Source organism: Pinus tabuliformis, chromosome 7, assembly GCF_031772625.1.
Source record: "Pinus tabuliformis cultivar Carrire ecotype Pingquan chromosome 7, CPIR1, whole genome shotgun sequence".
Classification (NCBI taxonomy): Eukaryota; Viridiplantae; Streptophyta; class Pinopsida; order Pinales; family Pinaceae; genus Pinus; species Pinus tabuliformis.
Genome location: NC_142293.1, coordinates 1,137,527,911 through 1,137,546,750, shown reverse-complemented (window position 1 = coordinate 1,137,546,750; position 18,840 = coordinate 1,137,527,911). Strand labels below are relative to the sequence as shown.

The 18,840-nt window shown below is 41.3% G+C and overlaps 1 protein-coding gene across 1 annotated transcript in view; it reads left to right on the top strand.

Moving 5' to 3' along the window:
- The first annotated feature begins 1,247 nt into the window (after positions 1-1,247).
- The window catches only part of LOC149251523 (iron-sulfur cluster co-chaperone protein HscB homolog), a 102,457-nt gene continuing 84,864 nt past the window's right edge, over positions 1,248-18,840 (top strand). The window contains exons 1-3 of the mRNA XM_089459485.1: positions 1,248-1,837; positions 2,021-2,117; positions 2,265-2,354. Of these exons, the coding sequence (XP_089315611.1) occupies positions 1,461-1,837; positions 2,021-2,117; positions 2,265-2,354 (564 nt within the window). The 5' untranslated portion in view covers positions 1,248-1,460. The remainder of the gene's footprint in view (positions 1,838-2,020; positions 2,118-2,264; positions 2,355-18,840) is intronic.

Here is an 18,840-nt window from a genome sequence, read left to right as displayed (position 1 = left end):
GCAACCTCACCTTCCAGCTGGGTTTTCTCCCAAAAGGGTTTCCTAGAGAACAAATCTTGTGTATTATGTGTGTGAGCTTATTTTGTTGTTCTCTACTTTTATGCTCAATTTACTTTTACATGCATGCACTAATTACAGTTAATTTTACAGATATAGAAATGAAATAAAACTGTAATAGTGTAGAATCTCAGATTTTTAATATAATATTATGAGATCTATTGTGACGAACTGTCCAGTGGAATATCCACGGCAGTTTATGGATCAAATAAAGTTAAGGCACTTACGATGGATGTCACCTATACATTTGTTGTGGACATTTTATGATGGTTGGATGCTATTGTTCCTTACTATGCTTTGTATTGGATATGCATTGAAATATTGACTAAGTGTTAACATATTGTTAGAATGTTTTAAACGTTGTGATTGATTGTGTGCCTATTGTTGAATGTATTTGGTTGAGTAAAACTTAGCTGCATTTAGCATATTGTAACTTAAAGATAAATTATGAACAAACCTTAAACAAAGAGACATTCATAGTTTGATTATAATATATGTAAGATGACCAAATCTATGTGACAAAAGCAAGAGACGTTTATAAATTTATTATAATAGGCACAAGATGAACAAGCCACGTCATAAAAGCAAGAAAGTGCCACACAAACTCAAATACTAAAATATACAGAAAACAAAAAGAATGCCACACAAACTCAAATACTAAAATATACCGAAAGCAAAAAAATGCCACACAACCTCAAATACTAAAATATAAGAAACCGAGCTATAAAAAAACTCAACTTTTACAAATAAATATTTAGAAAAATGTCCCCCCTTCAAACCGTATCATGGAGTCATAAATCATAAGAATAATAAAACTCATAGAAAATAACGCAGTAGTCTAACAAGACTTCTTTTTTGCCCTGAAAGTTATGGAAATTCTAGTCATATTTTAAAGAAATCTAGCCGGGATTTTTGTAAATCCAAGTAAACGCTGTCAAACTTCATAATGTTAGGTGCCTTAAAATTTTTTGATGGTGCTGAATCTATTTCCACCTGTCAAAAACGTGATTCAAAAATACCTCTACAAATTTTTTTGAGATTTTTAAACCAAATTCCAACCAAAAATAGATATCGCAACAATTTCTCCCCTCGTAAACGACTCCAAAAATAACCAATATAAATCCATCTCAAAATGCTATCCGGGCTATAATACTATAATACATATTCAAAACATGAATCATAAAAGCCAAAATTACATGAATCGTAAACGAAACTTCCAACCTGTTTCAACTCAAAGCTGCTTCACACCCCCCTGCGCCGGGTGGAGTGAGACCCATGAGTTCGGTTGATCGGAATTCTGGAATGTTGTGGAAAGGAGATTATTGCTGGGTCGTAAAGAGCCCACCTAAGTGAAACGCCTTCGTTCTAATGTCAAAGCAACCTAAACTGTAGCGTAGGCAACTATGGTGGCGAGGAGGAGGCTTCTCAGTTTGGCTGCAACTTACACTCAAGATGCCCTATTCTCTTTATCTTCTCCTTGTCAGGCCTTCGATGCCCTTCTGCACCAAACTTCCGGGTCTCAGCGCTTATCTAATTGGACCCTCTCTAGCTGCTCATATGTTTTTTACAAAAAAGATTGCATGCCCAACTGTCCCAGTGGCCTTTTTTATCACTCAACCAACTTTGGGAGATTTTCCTCCTCAGCAAACGCTCAAGGTGCCGTCGTTAAATGCTGGGCATGTGGCACAGAGGCAGCTGCTGGGCCATTTCTGGTGTGCCCATCATGCAAGAGTGTTCAACCTCTGGATTCTTCAGTGAACTATTTCCAGATATTTAATCTGTAAATCTCTGGACGCTGAAACTCACATGACAACTTGTTTTTATGAGGAACCCCACACAAACAGATATATAAATATTTATTAAGATATGACTAATCCCATTGGATATGTTTTCTATTTAGTCTGGGTAAAATTTTATTGCAAGCAGGAAGTGAAATTGATTGTGTGCGCATGCTTCTCTGCAGGCAGCTAGGGTATGATGTACATATAAATGATCTGGAGAGAAAGTACAAAGATTGGCAGAAGAAATTGCATCCTGATTTATTTCAGTGCAACTCTGAGGTCAGGTCTATTGTTCCTTTTGCAGATTCCTATTGTTGTAATATATTGTTGGCTTGCAACTTTCTGTGACTTTTGCACTAATCCCGAGTATTCATTATGGGAGTTTTGAGTAAAATTTCTTTTATTTTCTCGTCGATTTGGGACCAGGAAGAGAAGGAGTATTCGGCTCAGCAGTCTGCTCAGGTGATCAAGGCTTATAATGTGCTTCTTAAGCCTCTATCCAGAGCACGATATCTGGTACACAAGTCTCCCTCTCCCATGTCTTTGCTCTCTTGAATTTCAAATTTGATTTTATTATTTTCTCACTTTTTAGACTTCCTTTCAAAATTGCACTAGTTCCCACAGGGTTTTAGTTCAGTCGTGAAGGCAGTCCCTTTTCTAGTTGCCCACCGGATTCCAGTCTCCCGAGAGCATATGCTCAAGCGTCGCTGGACGGTTTGCCTACATAAGTAGGCCGCTTTGTGGTTCATCCCTTATGGGCCGAGGGCTGTTAGCCATGTGAAAGTGGAGCCATATGTAATATCTAGCTCGTTGAAGCTTCATATACAAGGAAAAATGTTGCACCACTGTGTACTCAGGCAAACCAAAATCGCTGATGCCCACTAAGCCAGAGCTAGTTTTTTCACGCGTGCCATATGTGTGCGTGGGCATGTTTGTGCACATATCTTTCTCTAAGCCAAGTATCATATATGAGAGTTGACAAATCGAGACTCGTCTAACATTTGTGGGTTACAAATGCCAAATTTTTTTTCTAAACTATTCCAAACTTTGAGAAAGGCATTTCACTTACTGTGTTGACATTTTCTTTTATCCAAAAGTGTGATCTACTTGATAAGGTGTTACAGTGCTTCTTTTCTAGATATATTTGTAAAAGCTAGAATGGCAAGTTACTAAAAGTTTCTGTCATATATTTAGGAGCCCAGAAACTGTCAGGTTAAATGATATAAATCATAGTTTACCCAGTTAGCATTCAGTTTGAGACTGTAAACAGTCAGTTGTACAGACATTTGTGCCATCGTAGTCCACTTTTCAAACATAGAATATTCTGCATATTCTATCATTGCAAAATCCATAAACAGATTCATAAGGTATATAGACATTCAAAAAGACCAAGAGACTAGTTTGAATTCAACTGATACTTATTTTCTTGCAATTAGTTTGTTAGTTGATGTTACCAATCTCATTTTGTTTGCAACCAAAACTCATCACAATTACAGCCTGTCTGGTAGACGAAATAGATGATCTCTAGATATTTTACTACAACCGAATGATCTCTATGCATTCTATGAAACACATAAACTGTTAACTACTATTTTTAGATTAACTGGATCATCTCTTATGCAATACTCTGAAATGCATAAACTGCATACCTCTCTCAAACAAAATTGTGCTTTCAGATTACAAACTTTTGCAGAAGCCATTCTTTGTGACACCATCTTCAAGAATATCTGCAATGCTTTTAGGGGTGGCAGTTGAGGGGGGAAGGTTTTTTTTGGCCCCGAAGGACAGATTGAATTAGGCTACTCTTGGAATCTAGGAAAAGACTCTAATCCTTCAAGACCTTATTCTGTCTGCTTCTTCTCCAATCAGGTCCCTCAATATTGTATATAGGATATTTGCTATCCACGTATATTGGGTGATTAAATGCTTAACAGATGCTTAAGAACTTGTACAATCATGCTCTCCACAAGAATTTGAAAGATCTGAATTCTTTTGAATGATAAATGATATAAACAGAATAGGGACCAACCTTAAGCATTGAATTTAGTTTGCGGGACTTTAGAGCATGCAAAAGATTTAGTACATCTAAATAGTGATGAGACATTAAAATCAAAAGATTACACAAGGATTTTCTCTTTCTTGATAATTACTTGTGAATTATGTTGGCTTCTTTTACTTCTTTGTTATATTATCTTTCATGAAGCAATTACCAAACTATGTGTGTATGAAGATCACAAAAACACAAGACACAAAATGTAGGCACTCTGGCAGGGCAAAACCCCTATCTAGGTGAAAACCCAGTCAAAATCTCTTCCTTCAATAGTTTTCTTGAGACTCTTCAGCCTAGAGATAGACCTCCTCCAACCACCAAGTCAGCCTCCTCTTCCAGAACTTCGACCTTGAGGCTTGAAGCAGCAGCACTTTGACCTAGTGAATGGCAGCAGTAGCAGCTTTGACTAGACAAGAAAAACTTCGATCTCCCAGAGGAATCCAAACGAGAGAGAGATAGATAGCCCAAAATTTCAATTTTCTCTTTTCCTTCCTTTTTCTCCAAACTTCTTTTAGCTTTCTTTCCTTCATCGCACTTTTCCAACTCTTTCTTCTTAATATCGAACTTATGAGCGAGTGAGAGAGTGCTTCAAATGAATTCGATCAGCTTGTATATATAGGCGTGAGGTGAGGTCGAATTGCCCTATTTGAGGCCGACTTGGTGTGGTCAAAAGCCCAAGAAGGGTCTCATAAAATATACAATGACTCTATTGACTCAATATAAATCCTAGGAGTCCACAATGGGGACTTTGACTAATAAAAGATGACCCAAGCATGAAACCCATGCTTTAATAAGTCATTGTAGTAATAATAAAATTTTTCTTTTTCATTCTTTTAACAAGTACATTACATAATGACTCAAAAACATTTATGAAGACCGAACCTAGTTACATTTTTCAACACTCCCTCTTAACTAGGGAGGTATTCATAATAACATATACAAGTACAAGGAAGATCTCAAAACATATGAACTATGAAGAGTTTAGGCACCGCAATGCCATGGACTAGATTCTTGACCAGGGAAATCTATCCAAGGTCCTCCAACAATTTAGGCACTCACGATGCCATGGACTAGATTCCTGACCAGGGCAATCTATCCGGGTGGGACTAAGATGGACTAAAGCTTTTAGCCTCTCTAGGTACCATCAGGTTTACTTGCTAACCATCAACCTAGGGATCTAGGTGCGTATCTGAGGTCAAAGCTCCATGACCAACACCACCCTCCCTACTTTGGGATCCATACATCAACACATAGTGTCGGCTAGATGTCCTCCCAAGCAATGTGTCTCACACACAAAGCCTCAACAAATCTCTTCCAAACTTTTATCATCATCAACAAGATCAACAATATCAACTAAACCAAGCATGCTTCTAAGATATTCAAACTTCTTATTAGGAAGAGAATTTGTTAGTATATCAACTACTTGATTGTTTGCTGGGACATACTGTAGCTTCACGATCCCATCTTGCACCAAGTTCCTAATGTAGTGGAACTTATTGTTGATATGCTTCGTCCTAGAATGAAACACGAGATCTCCAAACATCTTGATGCAACTTTGATTATCACAGTAGGACCCAGAGGCTTCTCGAACAAATCTGTTAGAAGCTTCCTCAACCATACAACCTCCTTTCCTACTTCACATGCAACCACATACTCTGCTTCAGCACTACTCAAAGCAACAAGATCTTGCTTTCTACTAATCCATGAGATCATGGTAGATCCCAAACTAAAGCATCCACCTGTAGTGCTTCTTCCATTGGTCTCACTGCCACCCTAATCAAAATCTGTGAAGCCAATCAACTTGACTTCCTTGCTATCGTACTTTAGGCAGCAATGTATAGTGCCACGAAGATATCTCAACATATGCTTGGCAACTATCTAGTGATCATGTTGAGGTTGCAACTGAAACTGACTAAGAATGTTCACAACAAAGCATATATCCGACCTAGTATTTACCAGATACATCAGAGAACCCACCAACTGACAATAGGAGGTAGGATCTACGAGACTTGAGTTAGAGCTCCTCAACTTCTTGAGATTGGTGATCATAGGAGTAGTCATGGGCTTGGAATCCATCATCCCAAATTTTTGCAACAACTTGATGATATACTTTCCTTGCCCCAAATATATCTCCCCAGGCTTTTGCCATACTTCCAGACCTAGGTAATAGTGCATCAGTCCTAGATCCTTCATCTCAAATTCGGCTGCCAGCATCTTCTTGCATTCTTGTATCCTTCGCTCCACACCTATAATGAATAGATCATCCACATATAGTAGAATAATGACTGGCTCATTATCCACGTCTGTAATGTCCTGAATGAAATAAATTTGGAACAAGCAAAATTTTTCTTCAAATTCTAACTCAAAATTTCTTCAGATAAAAATTCTATTCATAAACAAAAGATTGCCATGTAAAATTTAAGCCAATAGAACAATGCAATCCCATAACACACTGAACAAAAAATCCTCAGCTTTATTATATTAGATAAATTGGGGTTTACATGCACATACAACCCATATAGCTGAGATAAACGGGCCTCAAATAGATCTACAATAATGCTGCATATCGACCTCCAAAACAAACCGAAAAACAATACATTGCACCTTGTGAACCCTGAATGGATCCACCAAGGGAAGAGAAGGGTGCTCGCCCACTCTCACTGAATCACCAAGCGTTTCCGCCTTGGGTCTACTATTGAAGTAGAGAACCATGTTCTCAAACCTCTCCACAAGAAACAATATCAAATCCAAGATCCAAGATGTTTCTGAATGATCTTCTCCTCCTCTTTTATAGATCTCATGGATAGATCCCCAAGCCTCTAGAAGCATCTTATTTTATTATTATTCTAGAATCTTCTCCATTGACTTTATCAAGTGACCTTTTGATTTTATTTTATTTCACTTAAGTCATTTTTGGTCCTTTTTTTCTCTAGTTAATAATTTTTCTTTAATTAAATAACTAATTAAAGTCATTTTTAACTAAGGAAAATGGAAAATCGCCCACCATATTCTCTTTGGCTACTGGAAGTCTCTTCTCAGCATCCCATCCTGTAGATTTTCTCGTTCCGTTTCCAATGAGCTATTACACTGAGGCGTTCCATCAATTAATCTCCCCGGAATGCCACCTCGAGCATAATTAATTAAGTTATGCCCAATAATAACACTGATTTTTGAAAGTTGTCGGAATGCGACGGAATGAAAGGCAAACTGTGTGGATGATGGAATATGCCAAGCGAATGCCATCAAATCCCATAAAAACGCCTCAAAAGTCCATCGGGACCCTTGATGACATAAACCCGCTCCATTAACCTGGATATCCCCTGCCCTGGAAATCTAACCTGGTTGTACTATGAAGAAGAATAAAAATGGGGAGATGACAGTCCTCCTGCCCCAATATTGCTTGCCCTCAAGCATTCCAATTCTTTGGACCAAACTGGCAGCCCAAAGCAACTGAGAGCCAATGCCCAAATCCCATATGAACCATTGGGTGATGCTCTGCTCCTATGTCAACTCACCATGAACGGACCCCTCAATACCCAGATCCCAAACTAATCTCTGACTAAACTTGTCATCAACAAATCCTCCTGGATCCCAATGCCACCAAGAACAAGTATCAAGGCTCCAAGGCTCCTGTTGTGCTATAACTCCAACCGTGAATGTTGCTCCATCCACCGCGTACCAACTCATCACCTCTCTCCAATCCAACCTCGGGCATAGGTCGAGGTCAACCCCACTTTGCTGATGCTGGGCTAGTGCTACTGAAATACTGATGAACTGTTGGTCCACATCCCATTGCCCACGGAAACATATAGTAACCCCCTCATCTAAGTGCCCCTGTTGTACTGTGCCCCGAACTAAGGTTGATACTCCATCAAAAGGATACCAACTCATGATCTCCCACCAATCTAATGTATGGACACCTGTGCAAGGAATATGTCTACTATGCTGATACTGGTCCATGCTCAACTCCTGATGCTCTACCCAGTCAATCAAAACATGTCCAAGAAATCCTGCCTCTCTCCCTCTAATGGGAAAAAGTGGGCAAACTGTGCTACAAGCCCTGTCTATGTACTCCTGGAGAGGGCTGCTGCCTGAAAATGTTGCAGCTTTGCTGGCTACCACTACATCTGTTTGCACCTCATCAATGGGTAGACCCAAAGATGGATGCACTACCACCTCCCTCTTCTGATGGGAAACTCCACGCTCCTCCAATCCACCAATCTCCTGCAAAACTGTCCTGTCATACTCCAGCACCTCCTGAAGACATGTGTCTGCAAATAATGCCACCCTGTTAGCTGTTTGCACATCTATCTGCTCCTCATCAATGGCTGGCCCCAAGGATGGTTGCTCATCCTCCTCCATCATGGGCTCAACATGAACCTCCAGTTGGCTCTCCCCAAAAGGCTCATCATGCATACTGTTTTCGTGAAGAGTTTTGTTGGATATCGAACTTATGAGTGAGTGAGAGAGTGCTTCAAATGAATTCGATTTGCTTGTATATATAGGCTTGAGATGAGGTTGAACTGCCCTGTTTGAGGCCAACTTGATCTGCTTGAGGCCGACTTGGTGTGGAGGTGTCAAATGCCTAATTTGACTCAATAATAAATCTTTTTACATTATTCAAAAGCCCACGAAGGATCTCATAAAATGTACAATGACTCTATTGACTCAATATAAATCCTAGGAGTCCACAATGGGGACACTAATAAAAGATGACCCAAGCATGAAATCCATGCTTTAATAAGTCATTACAGTAAAATAAAATTTTTCTTTTTCATTCTTTTAACAAGTACCTTACATAATGACTCAAAAACATTTATGAAGACTGAACTTAGATACATTTTTCAACACAAGTTAGGAGGGAAACCACTGTTGCATCAAGGATTTTTAAAAGAAGAGACATTTGGAAGTTAGAAACCTCCATGATGAACTATTAGGTCATTTGGAATGATGATTGAATGATTTTTGAAAGTGTCTCGATGAATCATTAGGAAGTTCAAGAAGTTTGAATGACATCTTTCAAAATTGCGTGATGAACCATCGATAGTCTTGGAATGATATTATATTCAATGTTTTGAAACCTCCCAATAGCCTATCGAGAATCTCTGAAAGATATAACAATGCATATTTGAAATCACCTTGATAGACTATTGGGAGAGATCCAAAATTGTGAAAATTTCAATCTATCACAACCACTGGAAATTATTTTCCTAATTGTTAATTTATTTGCAGTTTGCTACGACAAATACCAAATAATTCACATTGTGATTTTCACAAACAAATATTGCGGAAGAAAAATAGTGCTGGAATCTGAGAAAATTTAGCACACACACATAAAAATATGACACCATTATTTTTGGACAAATGTCCCCGGAAAAACCCAACTTGAGAAAACCGATGCATCAACTGAGGGTTTTATTATTATGCAACAGTGAAGTCTGAGTACAATCTATGGATGCCCAATTGGCAATCCAAACAACATGAAAATCTGACCAAAATTATCTATAAGGGAATTTCACTTCCATAAGCAATCTCGACACAATTCTGCCTCAGAAAACTCGTCCTACTGGACCCTTTGCATTAGCTTTTGCACAGTGCTTGCGCAGACCCTTGGACATCTAGCCCGAAATTGCCTCTAATCAAATCGTTCTTCCTATCTCTGCTGAGGAAACTGATTCTCCGACCCTCTGGAATACTTTCCCGGCCTCTAGAAGCTGAATCGAATTTTCCTCCAGCCAAATCGAATTGCTCTTTTGAATGAAGAAATTTCAACCCCCACTTCAGTTATCAGTTTTCCTTATCACTTCATGCATTTAGTTTTAAACCCAAGCATGATAAAAATTCTAAAATCTGGAAATGACAATATTTTTCTGAAAACACAAATTTAGAGATTTCACAACTGCTGAAATTGCAGAAATAAAACACAACAAAATTATGATAGCTACACACACAAAATAAAATATTGATTTTTGGTCAATGTGACCCTGAAAAACCCCCTACAACTCTTGGGGAAAACTAGTTTGAGAGCTCTTCTTTATTTCTGAAAATGCTTTTACAGAGAAACTGAAAGACATAGTAAAAATTCCAGCAACCACACATTACAACTTATCTCGATTTCCATGTTTGAACTCCACCTCGAAAATCATGCCAGTCAGCAATCAACTAAAACATAAACTTTTATAGCAATAAAACAACATTGAATGTTGTACGACCTGCCTTGAAAAATGTGCCCAAAACTTGCTATACACACTGTACGGACCGTACGGATTTTAGCAGTACGTCTGCCTCGAAATTTGTGCCCAAATCTGCCTCAAAATTCATGCTATTGCTGCTGTCCCTTTCCTCGATTTCTGTGCCTTTCTCCTGCTATAGGGTTTTGCCTTGGGATGCGTGCCAATAAATGCTGCTGTCCAGATTTGCTGAAATGTATTCTCGCTGCTCTCCTTCACTTCCTCACTGCTTACAAATTTTCTCCTTGCTCTCTCATCTCTTTCTCTCAAATGCTCATGAAAGAATGAATTGATCTTTTCCTCTTCTCTTTTCCTTTTAATCTCCAAATGACCTTTTGGGTTACCCTAAGATCTAATGGCTAAGATTCATTTAGATCTAGGGATGAGAATAAATGTGCATTTAATTCTCACTTTCTATTTTTTAACTCACCCACTTAAATAAAGACCCACTTAGCCTTTTATTTCCATAGTCACTTTTTCACTTTCTAATTTTTTATCGACTTTAATAAAGTCTCCTTTAAATTAGAATGTAACTTTACCACTTATAAAGTCACTTTGAAATTAAATTTGACTTTAGCACTTATAAAGTCATTTTAGGAGAAAAGTAAAAAATAAATTTGGACACTTTTCCCTAGGCCAAAGATCAAAGCCTTAGGGAACCACTTGTCCTCTGGTACCCAAATTTTAACACTCCCTCTTACTGAGGAAAGTGTTCCTCACCACTCCCATCTTGTCTTTGAAGTAGACATGCTTGCCCCGTGGTAAGGCTTTGGTGAAAATGTCTGCTACCTGCTCATTTGTGGAAATGTATTCAAGCTTGACAACTCCCTTTTGGACATAGTCTCTAATGAAGTGATACTTGATCTCAATATGCTTTGACCTGTCATGAAAAACTGGATTCTCCGTGAGTTTTATGCAACTTTGATTATCACAGTAAATTACTGAAGGTCTCAATGCCTGACCAAATAGACCAAACAACATCTTGTGAAGCCATATGGCCTCACAACTAGCCAAACTAGCAGCCATATACTCTGCCTCAGCGGAGCTCAATGCAATTGATTGTTGTTTTTGGCTGATCCACGACACAACTGTTGAACCCAACCCAAAACAGCACCTGGAAGTACTCTTCCTATCTGAAGCGCAACGTGCCCAATCTGAATCCGTGTACTCTACTAGTCTCACTCCATCACCCTGTCTATAATCCAGACCAAAATCCACAGTCCCCTGCAAGTAACGAAGAATGTGTTTTGTAGCCACCCAACGCACTCTCCTAGGCTCACACATGAACTGACTCATAGTGTTAACTGCAAAACATATATCTGGTGGAGTGTTGACCAAATACATCAATTTACCAATCAACTATCCGTATAGAGTAGGATCCACCAACTCGGAATCAGAGGCGTGAAGCTTCTTCTAGTTAGTGATCATAGGTGTAGACATGGGTTTGCAGTCCTCCATGTGAAATCTACTAAGAATATCCACAATGTACTTCCCTTGTCCCAGGAAGAAATGCCCCTCCTCCTGCCACACCTCCAATCTCAGAAAATAATGCATCAAGCCGATATCTTTCATCTCAAACTCTGAAGCAAGATCTCTCTTGCAGCCCTCAATGAGTCTCTCTGCACCAGTGATGATCAAGTCATCAACATACAACACCAAAATGAGAGGCTCCTCACCCACCACAATGAAGTATAAGTTCGAATCAACCTCACTCTTTGTGAAACCCAACTGCTGCAAGTATGTATCAATCGTAGAGTACCAAGCTCTAGGAGCTTGCTTCAGGTCATAGAGTGCCTTTTTCAATTTGCATACATGGGACTCCTTCCCATGCACCTCAAAGCCTTGTGACTGCTCAATATGAACCTCCTCTTGAATGAAGCCATTGAGAAATGTGGTCTTCACATCCATCTAGTGGATCTTCCAACCCATCTTTGTTGCAATCGATATAATGGAGTGAATAGATGTATACCGAGCTATGGGAGCGAAGGTCTCCTCATAGTCAACTCCCTCTACCTGTGAGAACTCTCTCGCCACAAATCGAGCCTTGAACTTCTTGATGCTGCCATCTGCAACATGCTTTATCTTGTAGAGCCATCTGGAAGTAACAACTGATTTACCTTTAGTTCTCGGCACTATCTCCCAAACATCGTTCTTCATAATAGAAGAATACTCCTCCATCATGGCCTCTCTCCAGACCTGCTGGCTGGCTGCCTCATCATAAGTAGAAGGCTCGGAGTCAACAATGCTTGTTACGAATGCCATGTAACTACATAACTGCTTAGGTGGTTTACTCTCTCTAACCTGTCTCTTTGGCCTAGCAACTGATGTGGTCTCGCGCAAGGTATCTTGAAGCCACTTAGGCTTCCTCTTCCCTAAGCATACTTCTCCCATCGGAGTGAAAGAATCCTCATCATTATCAAAAACCTGAACTCTTGAAGGCCTACCAACTGACCTCATGCCTGACTCTTTGCCTATAGATGCTGAAGTACCCTGCGAACTGTCCATTAATGGAATGCCCTGTGAACTGCTCTACGGACTGCCCTGCATGCTGCCTGAAGAACCGCCCACCTGACTCTGAGAGCCTGATCCAGGTGGATATTGGTGGCCACCCTCCAATTCCGCTTGGACCCCCACCATTGTTTCTTTCAGTTTTTCAGTCTCCTTAATTGTAGCACAATTTACTATTTTTAGCAGTTTTCGGGTCCTAAATTTCTGGAGCCGTTTTGAGGCCCTAAATGACGTTTTTTGGAAATATACTGTCGGCGATTTTCTGTCTAAAATCGTCTTTTCCGTTGCAGTCCTCAGAGAGATCTTTCCAATGGGTTATCATGCGCGTCAAATAGAGATAATATGACCAAGTCGCGATCCCGGGAAGTTGGTTGTCAAACTCACCCCAACGGGGCCCATAAACTCTTGGTGTTACATCTCCTTGGGTTAGGGTTTTGGTTGTTTAGGGTTTGCTCTTATTGTTCAATAATAAAAAGGCCCTTGAGCCTCATTGTAACGGAGTTTAGAGGCATGTAGTTGCCACATCTCTTCTCAGAGATAAGCTACCATCGTCCTAGCTAGTTATTTCCATTTCTGTTTGTAAGCATATTTCAGTGTTTTACAGTAATGAAATGAAGTATTATTTCTGCTGCATCTCTGTATGTATGGTTATATCTGTAATTTGTTGCGTTCTTGTTTAAATTCGGATCAGTGGTATCAGAGCGATCTGCTCTTTCTCTGTCTTTCTTTGCTGTACCCAACGAGGTCGGGATATAAGGAGTTAGGGCTTGAACTGGTCGAAGCTTTGCAAGACCAGCCTCGCAAATCCCGATGGCCTCCCATGGCGAATGAAAAGAAAGACGAGGGGGCAGGAGATCCTATCAAAAATCTTGCTTGAAGAAGCCCTCGAGCGACAAAGGAACGCGTTGATAGACAACTTTGCCCAGATCCTTCAGCGACTACCCAGAGGCAACACATCTACTTCTAACAGCTACTCTGGAAGCGCCACACCCTTTAAGGTACAAGTTAACTTTGACATTCCCATATTTGAGGGTCAAATAGATGCAGATGCTGTAGATAAATGGTTAAATCTGCTAGAAGGGTATTTTTCTGTTCATGATTTTTCCGGCTGGGAAAAGATTACTTTCGCTCTTCTCAAAGCCGCCCCCCACATCAAGGATTGGTGGGAAACCTACTGCGAGCAGAAGGATGAAAGTACGACCTCACTGTTTTCAGCTACACCCACTTGGAATTCATTCCGGGCTGCCATCAAGGAGCGGTACTACCCTGTCGGAAGCTATGAGGATCAATACATAAAGTGGACCATGTTGCGGCAGGGAAGGGACCAAGATGTGCTGGAGTTCACCAATATTTTCCACACCCTTCGCACAAAGTTGGGTATCAAGGATTCGGAGCATCATTTGGTACTCAAATACTGCGGCTGCCTGCACAGGTACATCTAAGACGAAATAGAATTCCTGAACATCTCCTTGCTCGGCACGACATACCGATATGTCGTCAAGATTGAGCAAAAGTTTAAACAGAAAAAGCGAGACTTTGGATCTGCGAATCCGAAGCAAGGGAAAGGTGCCCCCAAAACGTAGAACAAAGGACAAAGTCAAGGCGGGGCGACCCAAGACAACCTGCCAAAGCTGCAAGCAAAGAACAGTGCCGCGAAGCCGAAAAAGGACACGGGAAAGTGGTGTGAGTTCTATAAGAGTTCCACTCATAACACAAGTGAGTGTCGGGCCAAGCAGTCACTGGTGGCCGAGCCAATGTTCCACCAAGACTCCGGGACGGGGAGACGCGGGTGCGGGGAGACGCACAAGGGGGACATGTGGGAGTACCCTCAAATTTTGTTGAAATTTAGAGGGGACGAGGGGACGTCGGGGTATATAATTTTTTTTCCTTTTTAATATATATATATATATTTCAAATTCATATTCAATAATGAAAGCATAAATAGAATGATACATACATAATTGAATTAAATAATGAAATACATTGATCCATACTCATCATTCTTACTAATACATACATGATTCATTCATAAACCACGAAATTCAATAATGAAATACTCTGATCCATATTCATTATTCATTATTCACCATTCTAGAATCTACATTGATTTAAAAATTAAATTCATCATTCTAGATTCTAAATTGATTTAAAATTAAAATTCCTCATTTATCATTCTAGAATCTAATTAGTACTAAGCAAAACAGACTATAATAGATACTGAAATCTAAAGACTGAAATATTACATTAATATAACTAAAACTAAAAAACAATGGAGTGACGAGTCTAAAAGTCACTCTAAAAACCACAGAGGGCTTGGTGCTCTTGATTAAAGACTAATTCCATACCTTTGTACATGACAAAATGCAATGGAAACATTGCAATACATCAAATCCTGAATTCCTGAAAAATTGTTAAGTCTACTGGATTTTGAGTGAGATCTAAAATTCTACTTTCTCCATATGAAATCCAATGAGGTTGGAACCACTCTCAAAAATCCTGAGTCATTTCATGGTAATGTTAAAAATTTAAGTAAAAGGATGAAAATGAAAGATAAAGGAGAATGTCACTTTTACTTTAAGAATTTAACATTACCATGAATTGCATAGCATTAGTAGGGAAATATGGTCAAACACTAGGTTTTCCCCGTCATAAATCATTGTTTACAAGCAAATTTAAGGGGAGACGCATAAACAATTTTGAAGGGGGATGTCCAAGCGTCCCCCACACTGGGGAAACGTCCCCCTCTGGGTCTCCCCGCGTTTCCCCAAAAGAGAGACGTGCGGAAACATTTCCCCAGACGTCCCCCTGTCCCGGGTGCGTGGGGTGCGAGGGGTGCGTGCACCCGACCCTGGGGGACGCGTCCCCGTGGAACACTGGGTTGAGCTAAAGGTTTCAGAATTAGATGCATGTTCTGACTCTGAGTCGGAACCCGTCAAGGGGAATGATAAAGGGAAGCAGATTATCGATGCGGAGCCCAACGCCATCGTTGCCACCACGAAGATCTAGAAGGAGGAACCCGCAGATCCAGAAGGAGGAACCGCGCCTCTTCCACTCCCAGATGTGGGTAAAGGGCTCCCCGCTACAGTTTAGTGTTGATAGCGGGAGCCAAAAGAACCTCATTTCGGCAGAGGTCGTGAAGCGGCTGGGCTTACCGACCACAGCGCATCCACAGCCGTACACCATCGGGTGGCTTCACCAAGGACGGGATCTTCGCGTGAGCCAGCAATGTCACCTTCCATACAACATCAAATCCTTCACGGATGAGGTATTGTGTGACGTTGCTCCCCTTGATGTTTGTGATGTATTATTAGGCCAGCCATACTTGTGGAAGCGACATGCTGTGTATGAATCAAGGCCTCGTGCTGTTATTGTTACTTTTGGAAATAAGTTGTACAGGATACCGGAGGTAGCACCGCCCACCGCCATCTCTTTGGTTATTGCAAAACAATGCATCAAACTCATTTCCAAAATCGGGAAATTTGTTTTCCTGATGATACGCTCTCAAGGAAAGAAGAAGATGGTGGCCACGACCTCCAGACAGGGCCCCTTCACACGACAACTGCAGATGGACAAGGTCGTGGAGGAGTAAGAGGACATCTTCATCTCCCTCGCAGGGGTTCCTATGCAATGTCAGGTCAAGCACTCCATCGATTTGATCCCAGGTGCGCCGCTGCCCAATGGACCAATCTATCGACGCTTCATTCTGGAGAACGATGAAATCAAGAGGCAGATTCAGGAGCTGCTGCAGAAAGGTCACATCCGTCCAAGTTCATCCCCTGTGGGAGCCCGATCGTGTTCGTACAGAAGAAGGATGAGACTTGGAGACTCTGTATTGACTATCGGTCGCTGAACAAGATCACTGTCCGGAATAACTACTTGATCCCATGGATTGATGATCTCATAGACCAACTGAAGGGGGCAAAATATTTCAGCAAGATCAATTTGAAGTCAGGATATCACTAGGTACCAATCGAACCCTCCGATGTGTGGAAGGCTGCCTTCAAAGCCAAGGAGGGCCTTTTCGAATGGTTGGTTATGCTTTTCGGGTCGACGAATGCTCCTGCAACCTTCCTGAGGCTAATGGATGACATCTTGCGGCCATTCACCAACTCATTTGTAGTGGTATATTTGGATGACATCTTGATCTTCAGCCAGAGTTGGGAAGAGCACCTCCACCACATTCGACAAGTTCTCCAAACACTGCGACAACACAAGTTGTGTGCTAATTTGGAGAAATGCACTTTTGACATGACCCAGGTTCAGTATCTAGGATACATTATTGATGAACGGGGGGTGCATGTGGATCCAACTAAGATCCAAGTCATTCGGGATTGGCCATCTCCAACCACTCTGACAGAGCTTTGCAGCTTTCTGGGTCTTTGCCAACTTCTACTGCAGGTTCGTGTTGGGATTTTCTCATATTACTTGGCCCTTGAGTCAAGTCACCAAGGGAGGAGCAAAAGAAAAATTCTTTTGGTTTGAATCTCAATAGAAGGCATTCATAGAGTTGAAACATTGCCTCTGCTCGACACTAGTGCTCGCATTACCAGACTTGCAACAACCATTTGAGATCGAGACAGATGCCTCTAACTATGCTATTGGGGCAGTTCTTATTCAACACGGGCATCCAGTGGCTTATCACAGTGAGACACTTTCAGACATGGTCCGGAAGTATCCCACTTATAACAAAGAGATGTATTCCATTGTGCAGGCCTGCCGAAAATGGAAGCATTACATTTTGGGGAAGGAAATGGTCATCCACATAGACCACCGGCCCCTGTAGTTCATACGAACCCAAGGGAAATTGCAGAATGATCGCCATCAGAAGTGGTCCACATAACTGCAACAGTTCCATTTGAATATCAAGTATAAGAAGGGCAGCACCAATAATGTTGCAGATTGCCTCAATCAACCACCGATCATAGCGTTAACCACCGTGCTCAACTCTTGTGGGCACGAGACTTCGGATTGGCCACTTCTCTACAAAAGCGACCCAAAATTCGGCCACACATACCAGACACTCTTGGAGGGTCAACATGTTCCAGATTTTCACCTCCAGGATGCCCTGTTATGCCACTCGGGTCACCTTTGTGTTCCTTCAAGCGAGCGTGCCAAGATGATTTCAGAAGCACACTATAGTCGGGCTGCTGGGCATTTTGGGGTCGAGAAAACGGTGGCAGTATTGCAGAAGTATTTCTATTGGCCGAATCTTCGACAGGATGTCGGGAAGTATATCATATCCTACACTACCTGCGCCATTGCCAAACGGACCATCAAGAAGTAAGGCCTCTATACCCCGCTGCCAACCCCTAGTCACCCTTGGGTATCCATCTCCATGGATTACATGTCGGGCCTTCCTTCTACTAAGCATGGAAATGACTGTGTTTTTGTGGTCGTTGACAGGTTCTCGAAGATGGCCATTATGGCAGCCTGCAAGAAGAATATCACAACAGAAGCCACTGCTAAACTCTTCTTTGAACGAGTGTGGGTACACTTTGGGATCCCACAGTCTATCATCTCAGATCAGGACAATAGGTTCCTCGGCACATTTTGGTCCAATCTCTGGTTGATGCTGGACACCAAACTCACTAAGTCCACAACCTTCCATCCCCAAACTAATGGCCAGACAGAGGTTGTCAACAGGATGATCGTACACATTCTGCGCATGTACAACTCAAAGCATCCATGCACATGGGATGAGAGCCTCCCTTATGTTCAGCACAACTATAACCGGGCTCTCCATAACTCGATTGGCCACAACCCTTTTCAGGTGGGCTTGGGATTCCAGCCACTATGTCCCATTGATGTGGCCATGCCATTTGCAGCTACTCAGGCAGATTCGGCTCATGTCCAGTCTGAAACAGATAAGGCAAACAACTTCATTGAGAACATCCAACATATCTACTAACAGGTCCACGACATTCTGGAGAAATCAAATGCCAAGTACAAGCAGCGACATGATCAACATCGGGTGCCACACAAGTTTTAGGTGGGCGACAAAGTCTGGTTGCATTTGCAAAAGGAACGCCTTACTGAAGCCTATCAGAAATTCAGACCACTTCGATATGGTCCTTACACCATTACCAAGGCTGTGGGAGACAATGCATTTGAGCTCAACATTCCCCCATTCCTTGGCCTGCACCCAGTGTTCATTGTGGACTCCCTTCGGCCATACTTTCCACCATTATTAGACACATTCGACATTGTAGAACAA